This window comes from Vicugna pacos, chromosome 24 (assembly GCF_048564905.1).
Source record: "Vicugna pacos chromosome 24, VicPac4, whole genome shotgun sequence".
Lineage (NCBI taxonomy): Eukaryota > Metazoa > Chordata > Mammalia > Artiodactyla > Camelidae > Vicugna > Vicugna pacos.
The window spans coordinates 6,547,224-6,569,222 of NC_133010.1; the positions used below are offsets into that span (position 1 = coordinate 6,547,224).

Below are 21,999 nucleotides of genomic sequence, written 5' to 3' on the forward strand. Positions count from 1 at the left end.
TGCCGAGTATAATGGAGTTTATGAAGACAGATGATACCGCGCTGCCCGACAGCTGATTCAAACAGGGATCAGCAGATTATGGCCTGAGGTCCAATCAGGCCATGCTGTTTGATTACTTATTCTCTGTGGCTGTTTTACTGATACAGCACAGTTGGGGGGCTGTGAACTGGATCATATGCTTTCCAAAGCAAAAGGTACTTACTATCTTTGCCCTTTTCAGAAAACAGTCTGCCAACTTCTGAAACAGGAGATGCGGCTATCCCCAAAATACCCCACTTTACCACGTACCAGTTAAAGAGCTACAAATGAGGAATTCAGAAAGTTCAGAAAGCTGGAGTGGTCACTCTCAACAGGGCCATTCCTTTTGGACAAAGTACCAACAGAAATAGGACTTAAAAGAATAAGAATGCAGGCGGGTTACCAACAGCTAAGGAAAAAAAATGATGTAAATACGGAAAGCAAAGAAAAAGCAAAATAAGAGGATGGAGCTTGCCATTTAGCTTGGGCACACATTCTCTTATGATATTTGCAGAGGTCTTTTCATTTTTACCATTTTTCTCATCTGCATGGATGTTTTATACAAATCACAATCCATTTGCCTCTATGACCATCACTTAATATATGCTTGCCTTCCAGCTGGTAAACCTCATTCTGGAGAGGTAAACTCACAGAGTTGAGTTTGGTAGCAAACATTGTAATTAATGGCATTCTCCAAAACTCTGCCTTAATTTAACCTTCTTAATCTTTTTATTCAGCACCACAAGAATGAGATATTATTTACCTTCCAAACAAAGTCACATGACTATGCAACACATTGACTGGCAAAAATCACCACCGCCTTGCTCTTCTCATTTGTGTGTCTTCCTTCTCCCCAAAGTTCCATGAGGCAAGAGAGCTAGATGGATTAGTGGGACTTCTAGTCTTAAAAGACCAAAAATCATTTTGCTTTAATCAGAAAGGATATGTTATATTAACAAGTCTAGGGGAGCGATTTTCAAATGCTCTTAAAAACTAGGTTTTCATAAAAAATTACTGCAGAAAGACAGTTTATGCTTGCACATAAAAATATCTTAGGCTCAATACAAAAAGCTGCTGTCATATTAGCTTTTGGACAATTATTCAGAGAGCTGTATTTTTAGGACTTGCTATATGTACTTACAACCTCGGAGAAATGTGAACTACAAGACAACAGAAACAAAAAAACAGTATTTCTAAGTAACAGAAAATGACCATCTTATTTGAAATATGCACAATTCTCAAAGTGTGAAAGAATGGGCCATAACATGTAAAATTTTAAGTATTGTATATTGGGGGGGGGAAACAAGAGAAAAAAGAAAAGAAAACAACTGGGGGAAGGGGAGAAGAAATAACAGAGAAAAGGAATGAGAGAGAGAGAAAGCAAAATACCAAAACAGAGAATTAATCCAAATTCATATAACTGCTCTCCTGATGCGAAGAGATGAAGGGAAAAAGGACTTTTAAACTCAAAGACTAAACTGTTTGACTATTTCAACATAAATTTCCTCCAGAACTCTCATAATATGTACATGGTTCTGGAAGCAGCGTCTTCCTTCTTAGCTTATTAACAATGTATACATTTGAAAATAAATATATACAGTATTTCAAAACAAACCGTTCAAGACCTATTTAAGCAGTAACGTCCAAGGAAACAGAACTGAGAGCACATGCGGACATATGGTATCTTGAAGATGAAATGTTCTCTTCCGTGCTTGTTAGTCTGAAGTCTTCATCATATAACAGGTTGCTTTTAACATAGTTTTCTTACAGAGACAAGCATCTTGATGGGCCAAACCCAGTTTCATTTTCTCCAGTACTATAAAAAATTAAAAACAAATAGGAGATAATTCGCTTTACTATTCACAAAGAAAAATAGACAACAGTCGACAGTTTCAAAAAACTGCTTGGAAAGAGATGACCCATGAGGGGAAAAAGAAATTCAGCTAACTCCAGTCTACAATTAAACAAAAAAAGGGAAATAATTACTTTACTACATGCCATGAAGAGGATTTCAATTAATTACAATGTACAGGATGCCTAAGGCTTAGTTTAAAAATCAGTTTATATGAGAAAATATTTGGGGGAGGGAATGTTTGCTGAATGTAAGCTCAAGATGACCCCACTATTACATGACAGACGAATCCAGCACGAGGAAGGCAAAAATCTCACTAAATTCTTCAGTGATAGATGATTAATATTTTTAGTAGTAAGCTAAGTTCTTGGTCCATGCGACATTTTTAGGGACTGTGAAAACCTGTAATTTACTCCACAGAGTGCAGCCAATGCACCATAGAAATGGTCTAGAAATAAAAAAAAAAAAGGAAGTAGTCCTGAAAAAACAAGAAAGGCCTAGTCAAGTGCTGTTTGGGGGCCAATACATTAACAGTGTTTGGTACTAAAATATCAAGTAGACATAAAAGATAGCAACATTTTTAGTACCTGCTTTGTGCTAGGCACCCTCACAATTATCTCAAAACCATGTGCAACCGTTAATAGCTGTTGTCTTTAACATGAATAATCACCCATTGTCTCAGTAAGGATAACTCCGATCGTTCTGCTTGGGTGAATATACACCGAGTCATCCACATCTCATGTACCCTCTGATCCAATCAAACATATGCTGGCCTCATCGTGGAGAAATTAACAATCCTATTTATGTGCAACAGAACTTTGTTTCAGTGAACTTCAACTCATTATTACTCAGAGAAGATGTGAAGGAAGAACCTTGCTGACAAACATGTTGTGTGTGTGTATAAATATGAAATATGTTGATTTTAATCTGATACCACATAAAGTGGCAAATCTAGAAAGAATATGCTAAGATTTATTTTTAATGCTAATAAAAAGAATGTAATTTACAACTTAAGAAGCTGCTTAAATCTCTTCTCAAAGGCAGTACCAGAGAAAACAAACTTCTCAATGGTCCTTGGCACTTATGTAAAACCAGACACATTAATTTGGTCACTATGCTGTATCAGGAACAGTTTAGGCTCTGTGGGAGACTCCAAGTTACTTAAGACAAAATCCTTCTACCAGAAAGAGTCATCACACCATGGCGCATACATGGAAGGTGGGCAAATGGGTGGGGAACTTGTTCCAGGCAAAGAGCAAAGATGTACTGCTTGGGGAGCGGGGGAGGTGCTGGAAATACGGTTATGGGAATTGTCTTGAAGTCAATCAGGAGAGCTACACAGAAGGTTCCTTCTGAAGGCTGGTGGAAGATGGAGAAAGTTGAAAATGCAGATTAAAGCCAAACTGTGGAAGGCTCTGACATGTTAGGCAGTCTAAATTATTTCAAACTTGAAGACTAAATTGTGTTACTATTTCAACATAAATTTCCTCCAGAACTCTCATAATATGTACATGGTTCTGCAAAGAAATAAAAACCACACCTATGTTTGTATGTGATAAAAATGCTACTACTAAACAGACAGCCTCTGATATACTTCTTAAATACTTTGAGTGTCTGTGCCCATGAGGGGTGGGATGGGGTGGCGGGGGTCAGTAATACTATGGAACAGAGCCAGTCCCAAAATACTCAAGTCCCTTCACACTTGAATAATTTACATAAAAGTCTGATACAACAGAGAGGCAGGAAAACAACATATAGTATAATAAATAATCTTACTGAAAGCAGATAGTGAAGCAAATGGGTAAATCTTAACCATGGATTATATTCAGGTGTCTGAAAATTTTCCTTAGAGACGATAAGGGAGTAACACTTGTATGGATGAAAAATAAACTGCAAGGAATTTTAGCTGAAAGTTATGGGGCATTACGCTGACTGCTGCTATGACAATAATTAACTCACCTTAAGACCTTAAAACATTTGTAATGTAGCAAGGACTTAGAATATATTTTCTAAACATCATGGATTTTAATGGGTAGCATTGCTGACTGCAATGCAACAAGAGAGCACATGTGCTCAGTAAAATTCAAGACTGGTTTTTGGCTAATGTGCAAAATTAAGTTTTATCCCGTATTTGTCATATTTATCTGGGATTAACTGTTTCCAATGATTCCTTTTTACATCATATACTATTGGCTACTCACATGGCTCGTTTTTTTTCTTTTGATGTTTGGATGAAAGATGAAGGGGAGAAAATTAAAAGATCATTTTTTAAATTTGCAAGTCTATTTTTAAGAGCTCGTGACTCACTACACAATCTATTCATATCTAATAAGCTAAGGCTTAGATGTATATTGAGAAAAATATTATCTAGAAACTATCTATTTCTACAACCCAAAGTTTGAGTTTGAATCTGGACTTTTTCACCTATTAACCTTAAGACCTTGGGCAAGATAATTAACCTGTCTAAGGCTTAGGTTTCTTATCTATCAAACACACCTTCTTCACAGGTGTGTAGATTAAACAAGGTGTTGCAGACAACAAGTTTACATAATTCCTGGCACATTTAAGTGTTCAACACGTAATAGAAAATAACAAATCTGACTCCATATTAGATCTATTCCTTTGGCTTTAACCCTGTGCCCTGTTTTCTAGGCTCAGTCTTGCCAGCTCTGCACCTTTTGTAAAGGAATGTTGCCTTTTGCCTGAAATAGACAGGAGAGCCTATTCTCAAGGCTCTGACCTTTAAGGATGTTAACACTTCTGCACTGATACAAAGATAACAAGTTGCAAAATAGAAAATAACCTTTGTTTTATTGGAGGTTTACAGGGGCACCATGACCTGACCCCACATGGACGGCTGCTAGAACAAAGAATTCCTACAGCAAAGTTTGCAACAACCCCCCCTCCCCCCCCCCCCCCGCTTTTTAGTATAAAAACAGCCTTAATTCTGACTTGGGTAGGATGGTTCTCCAGGACATTAATCTGCCATCTTCTGAGTCGGCTGGCTTTCTGAATAAAGTCACTATTCCTTGCCCCCAACACCTTGTCTCCTGATTCACTGGCCTGTAGTGCAGCGAGCAGAACGAGTTTAGACTCGGTAACGAACAAGCTGTTACTATTGATACTCTTGTTTGTTTCTTGTTCTTATTTCTCCCAGGATAGCTCCAGTGTATTAGGAATAAATGTGGGACACAAAGTTGTTCTGTGTGATATTCTGGTTTTATGTTATTTAAGCCAGTGGTCTGGGAATCATCTGACTCTTTAGAAAATTAATTCGCTAAATTAACAAACACTTGGTTTCAGAGCAGAAGACTTTCTATTTGGCCCTCAAGCTCAATACTGTTTGTTTTGTTCAATAAAATATTTCACACTGCTGCTCATTACTCCTAATGGTAAAATAAGGTCCGTATGATGTAAAATCAGAAATGATGGTTCTTTTAAAAACAAAAATAAAACCAAGAAAACTTCAAATGAATCAATTCTGCTGAAGACTTCAAAGAAAAATACTATCTTCTTTTCTCCCTAGGGCATCTTTTGCATCTAGGTCTTCTGCAAGCCGATGAGAGAGCAGAGTGGTTGCAGTGGAAACATCCCACACGGGGTCTAAGTACTGAGAACAGTATATGAAGGTAAGTCAGGAATATAAATAGACAAAATTACTCAAGAAAAGCTCTTCAGAAGGGAACACCTTAGAGACAGTCATCTCTCAAAGAGCCCAAAATAGGAACCTTTCCTCTAGTGCTGATACAAAAAATCTATTTCTTTGCGCAGCAGACGGGGCAGATGGCTTGAAATCAGAGGCCACGTTGTAGCAGAGAAATGAGAACCTTCAGTGCTTGCAGTCACATTCAGAGTGGTCATATCATGCCATGGGAGGAACCTGGGATCTCAAACACTTCTGAGGGAGACCCTGACATTTATTAGAGGACACTGTCCTTCAGGGGAAATGTCAGGCATAATAAACATAGAATTTTCCTCCTTTCATTGTTTGTTTGTTTTTTTAATGTTCCAAAGTCTAAGTGTGTGCATGTGTGTATGTGTGTGTGTGTAGCTGGATTCTCTTCAGTCAAAGGTGAGGAGGAAGGGACCACACATTTATGTGACCCTCTGCCTGGACCTGTGCTCTTAACTCCTTGAACACCAAAGGGACCAAGGAAGAGTTCTTGCCAAACGGATGGCAGTGCTATGTTCTTAGTATCCTGAGCTGGGACTTAGGTAAAATTTCTGAATCCAATCTGTTCTCAATATTCTATGTTTAGTGTGCAAAAAACAGATCTCTAACCCTAGTTAATCTATCAAGTTTCATTTAATTAGATTTAATATGTAATGAGATTAATGGACACCACACTCCCATTCTCCAGAATTCTACTAGTAATCAGTATAGCGACAGACGGACAGGAAAAAGTTGAAACTGGAAAGAAATGGGCTGCAGTGGGAGAGATTTCCATTGAAAGGTACAGTTTAGAGCAGTAAGTGCCCCAAACTAAGTGACCTCTACTTATGGCGCAAACAAAACTAGAAAGCAATATAAAGACAATTTCAACGGCAAGAAGAGTTCTGATGAAGCAATTTCAAAGACAATGACCCAAAGAAAAGTGTTTTTCAGTGGCAAATTTGTACCACTAATAGATGGGTGTTGCTAGGCAACAAATATTGCAGTATTTAATCTCTACCCTTCCTTGCAAATGGCATGATGGAATAAAATGAGTCCTTTCAGCATTTCAGCAAAATAGTTGTATCTGGCAATTTTTTAGTCATTTTTCAGAACATGATTTCTTTCATGCAGAAACAACTATAACTTTGACTAACATGCATCTGTCTACCTGCATTATTTAAAAACTGGGTTCTATAATCCATAGTGATTAATGCACAAAAATTAGCATGCATCATTTAGCAATATGCATCCTTATAATAAATACTGTTGAGTGACCAAAAAAAAAAAGTTGGTCATCAGAATTTGAGAGTGTGTGTGACTTATTAGTACCAATACTTAGAAAATATATATATAAGGAATGTGAGTTTCAAAGAGAAAATAAACGTCCTCAGAGATTAGGTGACAAACAACTATGCTTTTATAATTGTATAATTTGAAGAGACTTGTGTGAAGTTAAGACCTGGTTTAGTATCTCCAGTACCCTTCAATGCCTAAGTAAATTCCAATGAAATTTAATATCCTTAGGTTACTCTTCTATTAATATTGTTTCAATTGTACAATAGCACAGGTGACATATTTAAAGAAATCTAAAAACAGTATGAGAATCTGCAGGTTCATTTCTTAGAATAAAGAATATGGGATTCTTGTGAATCACTACACTGTACACCTAAAACTTACATAATATTATAAATCAACTATACCTCAATAAAAAATAAGAAGATTATGGGATTCTGATAAAGAAGATGTGAATTTGATAAGCCAGAAAACAACCTTAGTTCATCACTGGTTGGATGTGGGGGTCAAAAGATTTGGGCATGAGTCTTGGTTCTGTCCCTTGTTAAGACACATGAAGTTTGGCTAAGTCATACTTCTCTGGGATTTTCCCCTATGGCTCTGAAACATCCTGCTGTGCTATATGTGGGTCAGATCTACCATTAGCTAGCTGGGTGACTTTGACAAGTCACTTACCTACTACCTGAGTCGCAGTTTACTCTCCTAGGGACTGACTCGCTGTGATAAATGACATATGAAGTAGACCATGAGTTGGCATTTGTAATAAAATATGACTCAGATTGGTGCTCAGAGAGAAGAAACATTTTTTGTTAAGTGAGGAAGAGAGTACAGGCCAACATTTACAGGAAAAAAAATCCCTTATGTTCATTAGATATTTCTTAAGTGTATAAAGGCACTGTGCAAAGGGTCACTGACAGACATCCCAGCCTTCAAGGAGTTTGCATTTTAGGGGTTTTAAGGCAAGTATCCAAATATCTATAATAGGAAACAAAATGTAAGTACAGCTTGTAATAGAAGTACAAAGTGCTATTAATATTCAGAGGAAGATGAATCAGAGTGGCATTAAGAACAGATCTCGGAAGGACAGGTTGGGTTTTGGCAAGCAGGGGTTCAGAGAAGATTGATTATTAAGAAGAAGGATATTTCTGGGCTGAAGAAATGGAGCAGCAGAGCAGCCAGAGAAGTGGAAGAGAGCAAAAATATAAAGAGTTTTAGGGGGACAGTTTAGGAAGAAGCTTAGAACAAAACATCCTGGGAGGCCTCGAGTGGCTAGAGATTGGACGTCACATTAAGGCAACTGGGAAACATTTTTCCATATTTAAATAAAAAATGAAACAAAACAAGGTAAAACATTATTTTGTGAAAATACATCTGATTTTGCTCAGTAGAATAAAGATCAAATGCTGAGAGAAGAAAAAAGATGAAAACGAAGAGAACAGTCACGAAGAGTTTCAGTCGTCCAAGGCATCGCAAGGTGAACTGCCACCAGGCTAAAATGGCAGTAGTGAGAAAACAAAAGAAAACAGTAATTGGAAAACGGTTAAAGCAGCTCACAAGGCTTGGTGACAATCTGGATACTACTGAGTGAGGGAAAAGTCAAAACAGACAAGCTTTGAGCTTGGGCGATCAGTAAAATTATTAACTGAACGCGTAAAGTAAGGAAGGTGTTCACAGGGAGAGGCGTGTTAGGATCTGGGAGAGGAAAGTGGCCTCATATTTCTGTTCGCTCATCATTTCCATGATAATCCTCATTATGAAATTCAAAGGTAAAACAGGTTTTAAAATCTGAGGTTTATCAACAAGGCTAGTGTAAAAACTCCTTCCCTCCGTTGTTTGCATGGAAGAGTCTGCTGGCGGTCAGTCTCCAGACAGACCTTTTCTATGTGCTGTTTGCACTGCTTTACCTCCCTTCTAACCTCCCTTCCCAGCACTTCACCATTCAGCAAAAGCCAACAAGTGTCCACATCTCACTTGTCAAGACTTCTGCTAGACTGGGTCTAGATCATTCTCAAGAAGGGCTCAGAGTCATACATGAATATACATATATTTGTTTTCATATTCTTTTTCACCGTAAGCTCCTACTGACTATACTTCAATTAAAAAAAAAAAGTTTATAGTCAGCACTGACTTCAAAGCATGAACACACCTGTGCTGACACTCGACAATTTAGTCGTTACTAAGAACATTTCAGTGGGGCGTTTTAGAGTTACTGATGGATCACAAACAGGTTCACGTCAGAAGGCTCGTGAGATGTCAACAGGTTTGACCAAAAAAACAGAAACGATGGGCCACTGGCAGGAGAAAGGCGTGGTTCTGCGAGGAGTCTAGGATGGCACACGGAGAAGCAGAGATAAATGCACCGCCCTCAGAGAACTTACCTGGGCGAACTTGTGGATCTGCTCCACGACCGCGGCAAACAGAGCGTGGACACTTTCATCAATCAGACTCTGCATGTAGTGCACGGCCTCTTCGTCAGACAGGTCCAGGCGGAATTTATCCTGAACCTGCAAGGTCAGAGTCTATGAGTCTTTTGAACAAACAAAAATGGACACATATCAAAAAGAGACAGAAACAAACAGATATAGACATGATTACAATATATCAGAAGCTATTTCTATGCCAAAGAAATGATTCATAATGTATATGGAGTTCTGAACACTATTCTCTTGAATGTGGAACTTTTCTTCTTTGCTATTTGCTCTTTGTATCTTTGTTGGTTGTAAATATTTTTTCAGAAAAACAATAACAGAGTAAATGGAAAATATAATTGTTAGGCCCTGCAAATTTAAAAAAACATACAAAATTTGTTCTCTTAAAGGTGTGCTTTTTATTTTTGCATTTCAAAGTGAGAACTACTACATAAAATTTAAATTGGGATGTAACGCTTAACAATTGTCTTCACTTTATGAAATGGATTTAGGAAGGTGAGCTTACATGAATATTCTCCCTCACGTTCATGGACCACACAAGGACAGGAACCATGTCATCACTGGCAAAATGAACTAAACTAGATCTCTAAAGTGTCCCCTTCCTACAGGAGTTCCCCATACTTCTGCACAGAAGTACTTCAACTGGCCTATAATTTCCAAAGACAGAGGAATTTTTCATTATTTCACATAAAAAGATACATATGAAAGGATCTTTATATATCTCTTTTTACATTCTGATTACTAGAAAAATTAGTAGAGGTTACAGATAAGAATAGTTCCCTAAATGCAAAAGCCAGTGTGACAGAATGACTACTTTGTGCAAAACACTGTGCAAGGCACTTTACGGGCAGTGTTTCACTTGACTCTCAGATGGCTCTAAGGGAGATAATATCTCCATCTATAAGACACAGAGACTGAGACACAGAGAATTTACAAAGCATATACACTTCAGAAAAGGCAGGCTAGGATAAAAAGTGGTCCACATTTAGTATTTCCTTTTAAGTACAGAGTTTGACTGCTGTAAAACTAGGAAGAGAGGGCAGACAGTACTACAACCCATGGCCCCAACTCAGCGCTTTTTCCTCGTCACTGCATTGGAAGTATACCAGATGATCTGACAGCCCTGCAGCCTCAGGACGGAGGAGGTGAAAGAGGTAGATATAAAAAACAAAGGACAATTGGTGGATGGAGATCTAAAAGTATTAATGAACTATCTCCCCAATTTCTGGAACCCAGTTAAAGATACACATGTTCCTTGATTATAATCCATTAAATTCTTTATATTCCTTGACTTCTACTTAGAGAGGTCATGTGACAATTCTGAAACTAATTTTTAAGAAAATCAAAAAGCCACAGGGCAGGAAAAAAAAAAACCCACCACCAAAACCTTTAACCCAATTTATCAACACTTGCATACTTAGGTAAGTGCTTAAATCACAAACAGAAAATATATATTTGGCATGTAAAGAAAATGTTATTAGAGGGGAGGGTATAGGTCAGTGGTAGAGTGTGTGCCTAGCACGCACAAGGTCCCAGATTCAATCCCCACGCCTCCATCAAAAGAATAAAGAAACCTAATTACTCCCCCCTCCAAAAAACCAAAAAAAAAAGAAAAAAAAGAAAATGTAATTTACCAAACATGAAAACATTCTCTTTTACAACAAAGAAGGTTAACTGCATGTAAGTGGTTGACTTGGTACCACATAGGCTGCCTTGTGTTGGCTACTTGTTACTGTCCCCTGGGTCCTTCAGCTTCTAAGCATTTCCTCCAAGCTACACTCTCTCTGTTCTTCAGATTCTATAATTTCTATTGATTTATCTTTAAATTCACTGATTCCTTCTAATGCCATGACCTAATCTGTTCTTAAAGCTGTCCAGCTAACACTTCATTTTAGCTATTATACTTTCAGCTCTAGAATTTTCGTTTTGCTTTTTCCCTTCCTAGCTTTTATTTTTATGTTGAGATCTTCATCTGTTCAGTCATTATACCCTTTAATTCCCTTAAGCCTTTGAACACGTTGAACATGCTTCTTTAACTGACTGCTTCTTTTTATTGGCTGTGGGTCACATATTTTTCTATTTCATCACATATCTAGTGATTTTATTTTTTTATTAGATATTAGGCATTTTGGATACATTATAGAGAATGAATTTTCTTGTGTTCCTGTGAAGAATCATTATAGCGGGAGGTCAACTTGGTTAGCATCAAATCCAGTTATCTGTCCTTCCTGTGAGGAACAACAGCTGGGAACTGCTCAGTTTTTTTGGCTTCTGGCTGCTGCTTCCCCATCCCCTGGGATCACTGGATCAGCATAGTTTCCCTTTCAGCCAGGATCTGGGAAAATTTTATATGCAGATTAGAGGAAGGGGGACTTTATACCACTGTGACTTTCACCTTTCCAAAATCTGTCCCCTAACTTCTTGGCTATCCCTACCAGCTCCAAACTCTGTCCTTTTGCACCTCAATAAGGCTGCACCCAAACCAATCTGGAGAGTGTCTTCAAGGAAAAGACTACAACACAAGCTTGCAGATTTCAGCCTCTGCAGCGATCTTTCAAAGGCAGATGCCCTTTGTTTGAAATACTCTGAAAACTCCCAAAACGTGACACAGAGACACAGAGTGAGCAAATGTTGTTGGAAAAAAATGACACCAATACACTTGCTCAAGACAGCGTTGCCACAAACTTTCAAAATTATTGTCTGCAGAACGCAATAAAGTGAAATGCAATAAAACAAGTTGTCAGTTTCAAAAAACTTAAAAAGAAATTGATATATATGTACCAAAATACATTATAGGAACAGGAAAATATTGTTGAACTTTGTTAGGATTACTTTCGATAACCTGAAAAATCTGCTCCTCTGAAGACTTCAGCCTTGAATGTGCTACTCTGTTTCTCTAGTTGGCTTTCATTCACGAGGCCAATGCAAAACATTTCTAGGTATTAAGTAATGCCAACAACTGTTATTTCACAAAGTATAGAAATCTACTTCTAATAAAAGCCAACCACTATGAAATATAAATTATGGGGGGGAGGGTATAGCTCAAGTGGTAGAGTGCATGCTTAGCATTCACAAGGTCCTGGGTTCAATCCCCAGCACCTCCTCTAAAAAAAAATAAAACCTAATTACCTCCCCCTACACAAAAAATAAAATTAAACAACAAAAAAAATTAATTTTAGCCTATTACAGCATCACTTTTCAGTATTATTATTATGACTTTAAAGTCAAGTTTATGTTGCAATTGGTTACTTCATATTTTTGAGAAAACAGCAGAAAGCAAAGAAACCTTTTATGAAATAACTTTCTGGGGAAGAATATGGTGAAATACCTTTTGTTCAAGGTTCACTTACTTGAAACTAGAACAAATAGCTAGAGAATAACTAATCCAAGGAAAAATGACTAATGCATACACTTTTTTTCCATACAATAAATTGCTTCATATATTAGAAGATGATACTATAAAGACAGCTGGTAACAAAAGCTTAAACAATAAAATCATGATTGTTTAAAAGAGAAGCAAGAGTTGAAACAAAAGACCTAACAAGAATAAGAACCACATAACTGGCAGAAGAAACTGGGAGACATGGTTTGATAAACACTGTTAGAACACAAGTGAAGTCAGGAAAGAGTGAATAGATGACAGAGATTAATGGGTTTAAAATAAACAGCAAAAAACAGACTTGGAAAACAGCAATGCAAAAAAGGTGAGGGGCAACAACATGTGAAATCTGGGGCAGCCATCAATTTTAGCTGAGAAAATTGTCATCAACCAATTACGTTTCTTGATGGACGAGCTTAAATGAACAAAAAATAATCCAAGCCCAAAACCACTGTAATAATTAGTCCATTTCCTAGTTGGTGTTTGGGGACGGGGGAGTTTCTTAAATTGTTAGATAACCAAACTTTTACATTAAAATCTCTCTCATTGCTTGCCAAAGACTCATGAAATTAGGTAAAAGACGTTAGCCTCTTTCATGTTTACAATGATCTAAACATTGTTGTCCCTCCAAATCCAAGTCGAAATACTAACACCCACTGTGATGGCATTAGGGGGTGGGGCCTTTGGGAGGTACTCAGCTCCTGAGGGTGGGGCCCTCCTGAATGTGATCAGCCCACTTTTATAAAAGAGACCCCACTGGGGCGGAGGGTAGAGCTCAGTGGTAGAGCGCATGCCTACCATGCACGAGGTCCTGGGTTCAATCCCCAGCACTGCCATTAAAAATAAGTAAATATATAAACCTAATAGCCTCTCCCCAAATAAAACAAAAATAAAATTTTTAAAAAGAGACCCCACAGAGCTTCCCCTATCACCCTATGAAGATTCAAGTCTCTGACCAGAAGAGAGCCCTCGCCTGACCGTGCTGGCACGCTAATCCAGTTACTTCTAGCCCCAAGAAGCATGAGAAATAAATTCCTGCTGTTTATAAGCCACTTCATCTCTGTAATTTTGTTTAAGAGCAGCCCAAATGGACTAAGGCCATGTTCAGTCCGCAGAGATATCTTTCTAATAATGTTCAGAGTCAACAGCTTAGAACGTAGGGCTTTGGGTGCCAATTACTAATTTCGGCCATCAGGGCAATTCCATCTTTGAGATTATTATAATTTTAGGCTTCTGTAATTAAAAAGTTACACTATCTTTAACAACTTTATACTTCTGCAACAGTTAAAAAGCTGTTACTATCTGTCTATGAAGTTTAATATTAATAACCACACTGATATTTAAGATCGTTTTATGTTACCTTTGGATAAATAAAGTGTTTTACATACACTCTCCTCCCCAATGAATCAGAAAGTCAGAAATTAATCCAAATAAAAATCTTCAAATCTGCTACCCTTCCTCCCACCTCTTGCTGTAACTCAGGGTAAGACAGTTCTGAACAGCTGTTCATCGATGTGACGGCTTCCCTTTATCCTTCAGGCGTCCACTCTCCTGACACAGTAAGAACCCCCTGTAAGCCAACAGTATGGATGGGGAGGATAAAGAACGGCTGTGTTCTTCTCCATATGATTACAATATTTTGTTTCTGATCTTTAGCCTGCTTGGCCTGGGGGTACCAGGAATCAGGTATCTATCAGGAACATAAAGAGAAACTGAACTTTTCAGGACAAGGGGCACTGTGATAGCAAGCTTTCTCTCTTGAGACAGTGACTTACTCATGTGACTGCAGGTGCGAACAGGGAAGGGGATAAAGCTCGCTGCACAGGACTTGAGACGTGTCGTATAAATATATACACAAATGAGGTCTCTTTCTTAATCCACGCTACTTAAGAGTCTACGGGCCGGGACAAGGGGAAATGGGTTGTTAAAACCCTAACATTTGTTACGTAAGAAGAGTAGACTACGATATCTGAGGATATATAAAAATTACCTTTTTCACAGTCTTATCTGGTTCAAGAGCAATATCGGGAATGTTTGCATCCACCATCAAGGAAAACAAGTTCAAAATTAGATTAGAATACCTAGAGGAGAGGGGAAAGAAAACACACAGCAACGCGTGAGGACTTCGCCATTCCTTCTCCATACCAAGAGCACTCAGACCTGGTGGTACTTAGCTCTTTACAGTGATTACTCCTCCTTCTGTGGAAAACAGAACGTGAGACTGGTTACTGGCTGCCTCAACAGAAAGCGAGCCTTGAAAACATCGTATTTTAGGATCCTGATATAATCCCATTTTTAGGACTCCTATTATAGAACCAACTTCTGGAGTAACCATCTAATAACGACATTCTCTGTAAGGAAATCTAAGGAGAACTCACTTTATATTTTTACTTAGCATTTTATGAAGCAGTGACGCTCTGTCTTTGCTCAATAACAGGAATCGGTTACCTTAAGACCACCTCAGTGTGTCAAGGGTAAACGAAGGAAAGGGAGTTACCCGCATCCCACTAATCATCCCTAAGCATCCTCCAGGGACACAAGTCCCATCATGTCAGAAGCTACAGTGACTGCATGCAAGCAACCCCGAACGAGGGAGAAAACAGCCAACACTCTACGATGTAGAAATGCACAAGATATCTACATGACACCGTCTTTGCCGCATGCCGGCCCCCGCAGGAACTCAAGGTTCACACTCATCAATCCTCAAGCCTTTTCTCTTCTTCCCGACAAGGAGAAAGAATGCCTCTATCCCAAGTGCTCATCTCCAGAGGCGGAGCCTTTGCAGAGAGGTGCAAATACACGGACACCGGGCACACCTCCTGCTCCAGAACACTGTCCTCTTGAACAGTTATGCTGAGTGGCCCCTCAGCACTGCAGTGATAAAAGGAAATCCAGGGTTGACTTGGGGACAAACGTGAGTAAAGGAAGCTCTGATCTTAGGCAATGAAGGTTTCTAGCTAGTTTCAGTAAGTGTCAACACAAGTGCCTTGAACTGTCTTCCCTAAGGGATGGAAGTCAGAACTTAGGTGACGCAGAACTTTTATTCCAGCCATCTATCTAGCTCCAAAAACAAAACAAAACCCATATTTGAACTGTAAAGATAATGGAATGTAGACAAAAATGACTATCCATATGATAGAACCTCAGATTACTTATTCTATCATCATTTTTGAATTTCATATTATCCATGAAAATCAAGAGGGACCATAATGAAAACTTCTACTTTGATGTAATCGTCTAATTGGATTAGACCCTTTAGACTCTTAAAAAGAAGAGGTAAGAGAATAACTCAACAGCTTTAATTTAGCTTTAAAAGTTACTGATTTCCTTCTGGGAGTCAATACAAGCTTATCACAGATTATTTCACTTCTGCTCACATAATTTTATTCATTCCACCAACAGACAGTTAACCAAGTACTCACTCCATACACTGTTCTCGGCACTAAGAGCATAGTGGCAAACTGGTTAAACAAGGTCCCTACACTCATGAAGCTTTACGTTCTGGAGGAGGCTCGGGACTCACAATCAGCCGATAAAGAAGATAATTTCATACCTGGTTGACTGACAAAAGATTTTTAAGAAATAAAGGAAAAAAAAAAAAAACCCAGGGACATGGGTTAAAGATTGATGGAGTGGGGAAAAGAGTCATCTTAAGTAGGAATGATTTTTACTCTAACTGCACTGGGAACTGTGAGTTTAAAGAGTGGAGTGACACACTTAGCAATGCATTTTTAAAAGCTCACATTGGTTGTTTTGTGTGGAGTAAGAATGGAGGTAGAGAAGCTATTTCACAGATGTCCCAGTGGAAAAGAAATAATATGGACGTTACCTGGCTGTATTTTGGAGATGGAGTGAATGCCAATTGTTGATGAAGTGGAGAACAGAGGGCAGAGGAACAGAATGTCACCGAGGATTTAGCCTAAGTAATGGGGACCTATGGTTGTTTACTTAAAAAAAAAAAGTGAATGAAAACAGGATTTGGGGCAAGGAATCAAGAATTCCACTGTAGGCATGTTGAGCTTGAGCTCCCTACTGGATTCTTAGCAGAGATGTCAAGTAGGAAGTTAGATACACCTCAGAGGAGATACCAGGGCTGGTGGTGATGGATGGGGTCATCAGCATCCGGATCCTACGTCAAGTCACAAGGCTGAGTGAGAATGCTCAAGGAGAGAGTTTAGGGGAAAAAAAGATCCAGGACTCTTCATACTGATAATGGGACTTCTAGACAGCTCAGTATGTAGAGGTCAGACAGAAGAGGTTCATATAAGCAAAGAAGCAGGAGTGACCAGTGAGGCAAAAAGAAAACGGGGCAGAGTAGGTTACACCAAACACAAGAAAGGTTTTTAGGAACAGAGATGTGGTCTACTGCGTGAAAGCTCCCAGGAAGCAAAAGTGGCCACTGGATTTAGTACAGGTAACTGTGTATCTGTATAAAATTAGTTTCCATAGCAGAGCAGGACTGGAAGCCTTACTGGAGAAGGATAAAGGAAGAAAGGAGACAAGGGATTGGGGACAGTGAGAACTTTATAAAGTAGATGTGCCGTGAAGGAGAGTGAAGACAGGGCAAGAACACTGGCAGCAAGGTCCCCGTCTTCTCCCCACTAGACGCCAGTGGTGCTCGCTTAGCTGTGCCAACCACAACCATCTCCAGACGTTGCCCAATGCGCTTTGCGGGGACGGTGAATACAAAACAGCTCCCAGGTGAGAACCACTGATTTCAAACCAATGGTGAGAACACCAGAATTGCTGGATTTTCTGTCGTAACACAGAACTGTTGCACTGCACACACGAAACAGTGAGGCAGACAGTTCTGATTAGAGTTGGGATTTTAGCAGGTGAGATGGCAGGGCTGGATAAAAATGTGCAGAGTTTGGAGGGAGAGGCAGGAAGTGACTAGTTTGGGGCTGTAAAAGTCAGTGCGGGAAGGAGAGAAGCGGGCATATAAGGTAGATTATACATGGGGGTAAGGTGGGGAGACTCAAGTATCAATGGGGCTGAAGACCTGTGGAAGAGCTGTAAGGACAGAAGGCGCTGGCCAGAGTGGAAACCTCGAGGTCACGATTTTGAAGGGATACATTTACTAGTGCTGATGAGAGGGAGAGGTCAAGGCTGGCTCAACGTGAGGAGGACAAGGTCCTGAGAGGCCAGGTCACGGCTGGGCCATTCACGCAGGAGCTGAAGTCACAGCAGCAATCCTGAAGAAGACAGTGGAAGCTTTCAGTGAACGAGAGTGCCAGCGAAGCAGGCAGCTGACGGTCAGCAGCAGGTGATTTATCTGATGGGGTGATTTCATGGTGTGCGTCTATGCTTTTCCTCTTTAAGAAGGCAAGGCAAGGAATCTGCTGGTTTAAATTTAACCACCCATGCTTCTTAATTATCCAATATTCTACCCAGAAAAACAGATTGAAAGGTTACTAAAACTCTTTAAATCCATTATCAGAAAAAAATATAAGGTTAAAGTTAAAAAAAAAAAAGATGGGGTGAGAAAAGTATGCAAATCTAGTCAAAGATGTAGGGATGGATGGGACTATTCAGACTTCTTAAAAGGCCTGGATTGAGCACAGTGTTCAAGGAAAGTGTCCTCTTTCTCTTACCCAGGTTTGCGCCAACCTCCATGTTACCCGCTGGTCATACAAAGACGGCCTAAGATTTTCAGTAAAAACTTTTCATATTAAGAATAAAAATGCATTTGACTACATCAAGGGAGGTTCTGGCAATGTTTCAGAGGCCAGTTCCTCCTACAATATATTCACTTTGCATGCAATGAATATCAGAGCAGAGGCCTATGAAAAAAGACTGATTTAGTAAGTGCACTACTTCAAGGAAGGAAGCCAGTGAGGTTACGATCAAAGTGGTGTGAGCAACAGACTCACCGCTGGTAGGTGACTGGGCACACCTTCTCTAAGGCAATGTAAGAACTCTGCTTGGAACAGCAAAATGCATTCCTAGTTTCAATGTTTCTGCTGAAAAATTCAGGCCCTCTTTGTCTCATCAGTGTCTAGCACGGTGTTTGGCATAAACATGGATTAAGAGAAGCAGTTGTTTTCCTTGAACATTTAAGATTTAAAAATGTTTTAGCAGGACTACTGTTGCCTTAAGAGTATTCAAAACATAAATTTTCCAGCTCATTATTGGTATAATCACACCATAAAATGTGCCCTGACAACCATTCATCACTTAGTTCAAAAGGGACTGCTCTGTTTACGTGGTCCACAGATACTCAGTGGTTTCTTGTTGCAGAAATGGATCAGCAATTGACAAAAACCATGGAAAAAAGATGGTTGGTGACGCCTAAAAACCTTAACAATAAGTGTGTCAAATAACATGACCTCAAAACAAGCTTTTGACCATCCGATTCTTACGTCCTAGGGGAAAGTTTTACTAACTGGAGCATATTCTAAAACACAACGTTAAAAAAAAATGTTGGTCAAAATATTAGGGTCTAGCTAGTCGTAACTAAAGTACAGCGAAATTCCTGAAAATAAAAAATAAAACAATTTTCAAGAAGACTTAACATAAAGTTAGTCTCTGTGATTTTTTTTTTGTAGAGAGGAAGGTTAACTTTGGCTCCGCATTAATAATCAGCCTCCATTTTCTCATTTTACAGAACTGCTGCTCAACCATTATCGATGACAGTTTATGAAGCACACTGCTTCCCTTCTGCTTTCAATAAGCCAGAACACCTCTGACAGTCCTCCAGCTATCACTTCACATCATCTTGCCTGTCTCCTCACCGAGAGCGCATTAGTTTCATCTAGCTTTCTGCAGGCTTTCACTCTTTTAAATTAAAAATCCCAGACATGAAAGTGGAGCTTTTATCTCTGAACGTGCTTCTGCATCACTAGGCACTGACCTGCTCATCATTCCTTTTGCATTTCTGGACAGTAAAACTGAGCCACTCTGCCACCCAAAGGATATAATGTGGCTGTTTGTAAAACGTATTTTACAGTTTGTGGCACGGGGTAGAGATCGAGTAAATGGTGAAGGCCCATGGAGCCGCTGCAAAGATGAAACTGAGTTGATGTAGGACAGCCATTCACCTGGGACCAGCATCACCTGGGAACACGGCCTCACTCCTGATGGGAAGCAGACATTTTCATACACATACTAAGGTCCTCATTCAACTTACATATAACTGAGTGTCTATAACTGAGGTGACAAAGACAGAAAAGACAGAGCCGAGGTGCACAGGCCATTCACTGCCCACTGGTTACGCATTCCCCTGGAAGGCACACAGGTTGCCTCCTGAGCTGGGATCCTCCGGGGGACTAAGAACACACATTTTGCACAGGTTGAAAACAGAGTTAGAGTCAAATGATCCTGTCATTTTTGACAAATCATCAGAGCCGTTCTGAGTTTAACAAACATGACTTTTATCTTTTTCCTGATGATACATGATGTTCAGCCCTAAGTAAACTAGAATGAAGGGTGCAGAGATACAGCGGCCTTGGAGAAAAACCGCTTTTTTTTTTTTTAAGCAGAGCGACTGATGAGCTGCCTAAGAGGGACAAAATCATGCGTAATGTTTATTCTTTAATAGTTTAACAAAGCTCAGAATCTCCTCAAAAGCATTCAGACTACGGCTGATAAAGGTGTTGAACAAAAATGGTTTGATTAATATCACCCTAAAGCAAGCAGAACGCTCATCCTTGTGTGACGGCAGCCTCCCATTGGGTGGGATTCAGCAGTCACATGATGAGTGAGAAACCAAGAAGCTGTCTTTCCCCTTTGATAACAGACTATTTATCAAAACAGTCATCAAATGTAGATTTAACAAGCACCGTTGCCTGTGTCATTCTGGAAAAGAGTGATACTACAGAATTTATACATTTGAATGAATATTTTTCTTGAAGTGAATTTACCAAAATTCTCTACATCAAGCAAATCCACTTACCTTCGGAGGTGGAGAAAGGCTGTGTAACACTGTTTGCGGAACTCCTGGTACTGTTCACTCTGTGTGCCCCCCATTCCTTCCACCATTTCTTTATTCAGCTTCATTGGAGGAGGAAGAGGCTTCGGATCCCGACCCAAAATATATCCAAAGTCTATGTGGAAGAGTTTGCCTGGATGTTGATAAGAAATTCATTTGTTTCAGGAATTTTATCTTAAGGAGCTGGGAAACAGACACGTCATATAATTGGCAAAGCGGTGTCTCTTCATGAAGAATACTAGTTCATGATAAAGTCTATTAAATTGTTCGATCCCCTAACCCCAGGCTTGGGAGTGGCCCTCAGAGTTGAATCTCTTTCAACTCACATTCATTCAGATGAACTGTATTTAAAATCATCCCACACAGTAATATTTTAAAATTTAAATTCCACTTTCAGATCTCCAGAATCAAAGATGGCCAAAGTCTGGACAAATTTTTAAGGTATTAACAGAAATTAGTGTCTTGTAGCAAATTTCTTATGCTGAAGTTTAAGCAAACTGCCCTTCATACAGTGGAAGATCATTTCTTTGAGTATTCCAGAGATGGATCCTCCCTTTAACTTTTCACTACTCTCCCCACCTTCAAAAATACAGAAAAGCAGAGTAAGAATCCTCACACGAGATGTGACATTAATAGCACTGTGAGCTGAAACTCACACGGTATTACATTCACACTGGCAAATGACAATTTAGTTTCAGTGTATCTTTGTCAATTAATGTTGTTAGAATAAATTTTGCTAGTTTGAAACATGAATTTATAAATGTTTTTATTTTATAGTTACGTAAGAGTAGATGTACAGTAAGTTAGTATCAGGTTTTCTGTTGTACATATTTAAGATTATAAAATGTAATTTGTCAACACAGGGGGTTTCGCTTCTGTTTAAAACAGTTGGACTTATTACTCATGACTGAAAAACACCCTTTCAGAACCCCCAAAATGGGCTTCAGGGGTCTCCAAACACAATGAAATTGATATTTTTGGAAAGCTACAGACTTCACCAAACCCCCAAGGGGAAGTCTATGTTTCCAAGAAGATAAGAAGCCAGTTTTGGAATAAGTCATTTGATGGTTTGATATTCACTTGTCTCCTAATCTTTTAAGGTTTAAGGGAATATGCTAGCATTGAATTTTTCATGATTTGGTGAAAAGTTCATAATCAACTTCTATTAAAGCTTTCACTGCCTTCAACTAAATGTGTATCCTCTGTTCAGCTAAGCCAAGTACTTCATTTTGTGCTTTATTCTCATTCTGGACTTCCCATTCATTATCTACCTTGTTAGACAAATACCATTATGCCCTTCAAGAGGTGAAGACACGAGCTTACAATACCATAGGCAGCGATTAAACCTTCCTTGGTTTCATTTAATCATTTACATAATGTTTTGTTACCAGTATACTTCCTGATGATGCCCAGCACTTGAGCAGACAAGCTGTCTGATCAATA

The 21,999-nt window shown here is 39.1% G+C and overlaps 1 protein-coding gene and 1 non-coding gene across 2 annotated transcripts in view; one reads left to right on the forward strand and one right to left on the reverse strand.

Annotated features, from left to right (window-relative positions):
- Positions 1-1,480: 1,480 nt before the first annotated feature.
- Positions 1,481-21,999, reverse strand: part of PIK3C3 (phosphatidylinositol 3-kinase catalytic subunit type 3) — a 110,651-nt gene continuing 90,132 nt past the window's right edge. The window contains exons 22-25 of the mRNA XM_072948973.1: positions 20,521-20,689; positions 14,617-14,707; positions 9,197-9,322; positions 1,481-1,834 (exon numbers count right to left, since the gene is read on the reverse strand). Of these exons, the coding sequence (XP_072805074.1) occupies positions 1,820-1,834; positions 9,197-9,322; positions 14,617-14,707; positions 20,521-20,689 (401 nt within the window). The 3' untranslated portion in view covers positions 1,481-1,819. The remainder of the gene's footprint in view (positions 1,835-9,196; positions 9,323-14,616; positions 14,708-20,520; positions 20,690-21,999) is intronic.
- Positions 13,387-13,462, forward strand: TRNAG-ACC (transfer RNA glycine (anticodon ACC)). Its single transcript has one exon. It is a non-coding gene; the product is annotated as a tRNA-Gly (tRNA).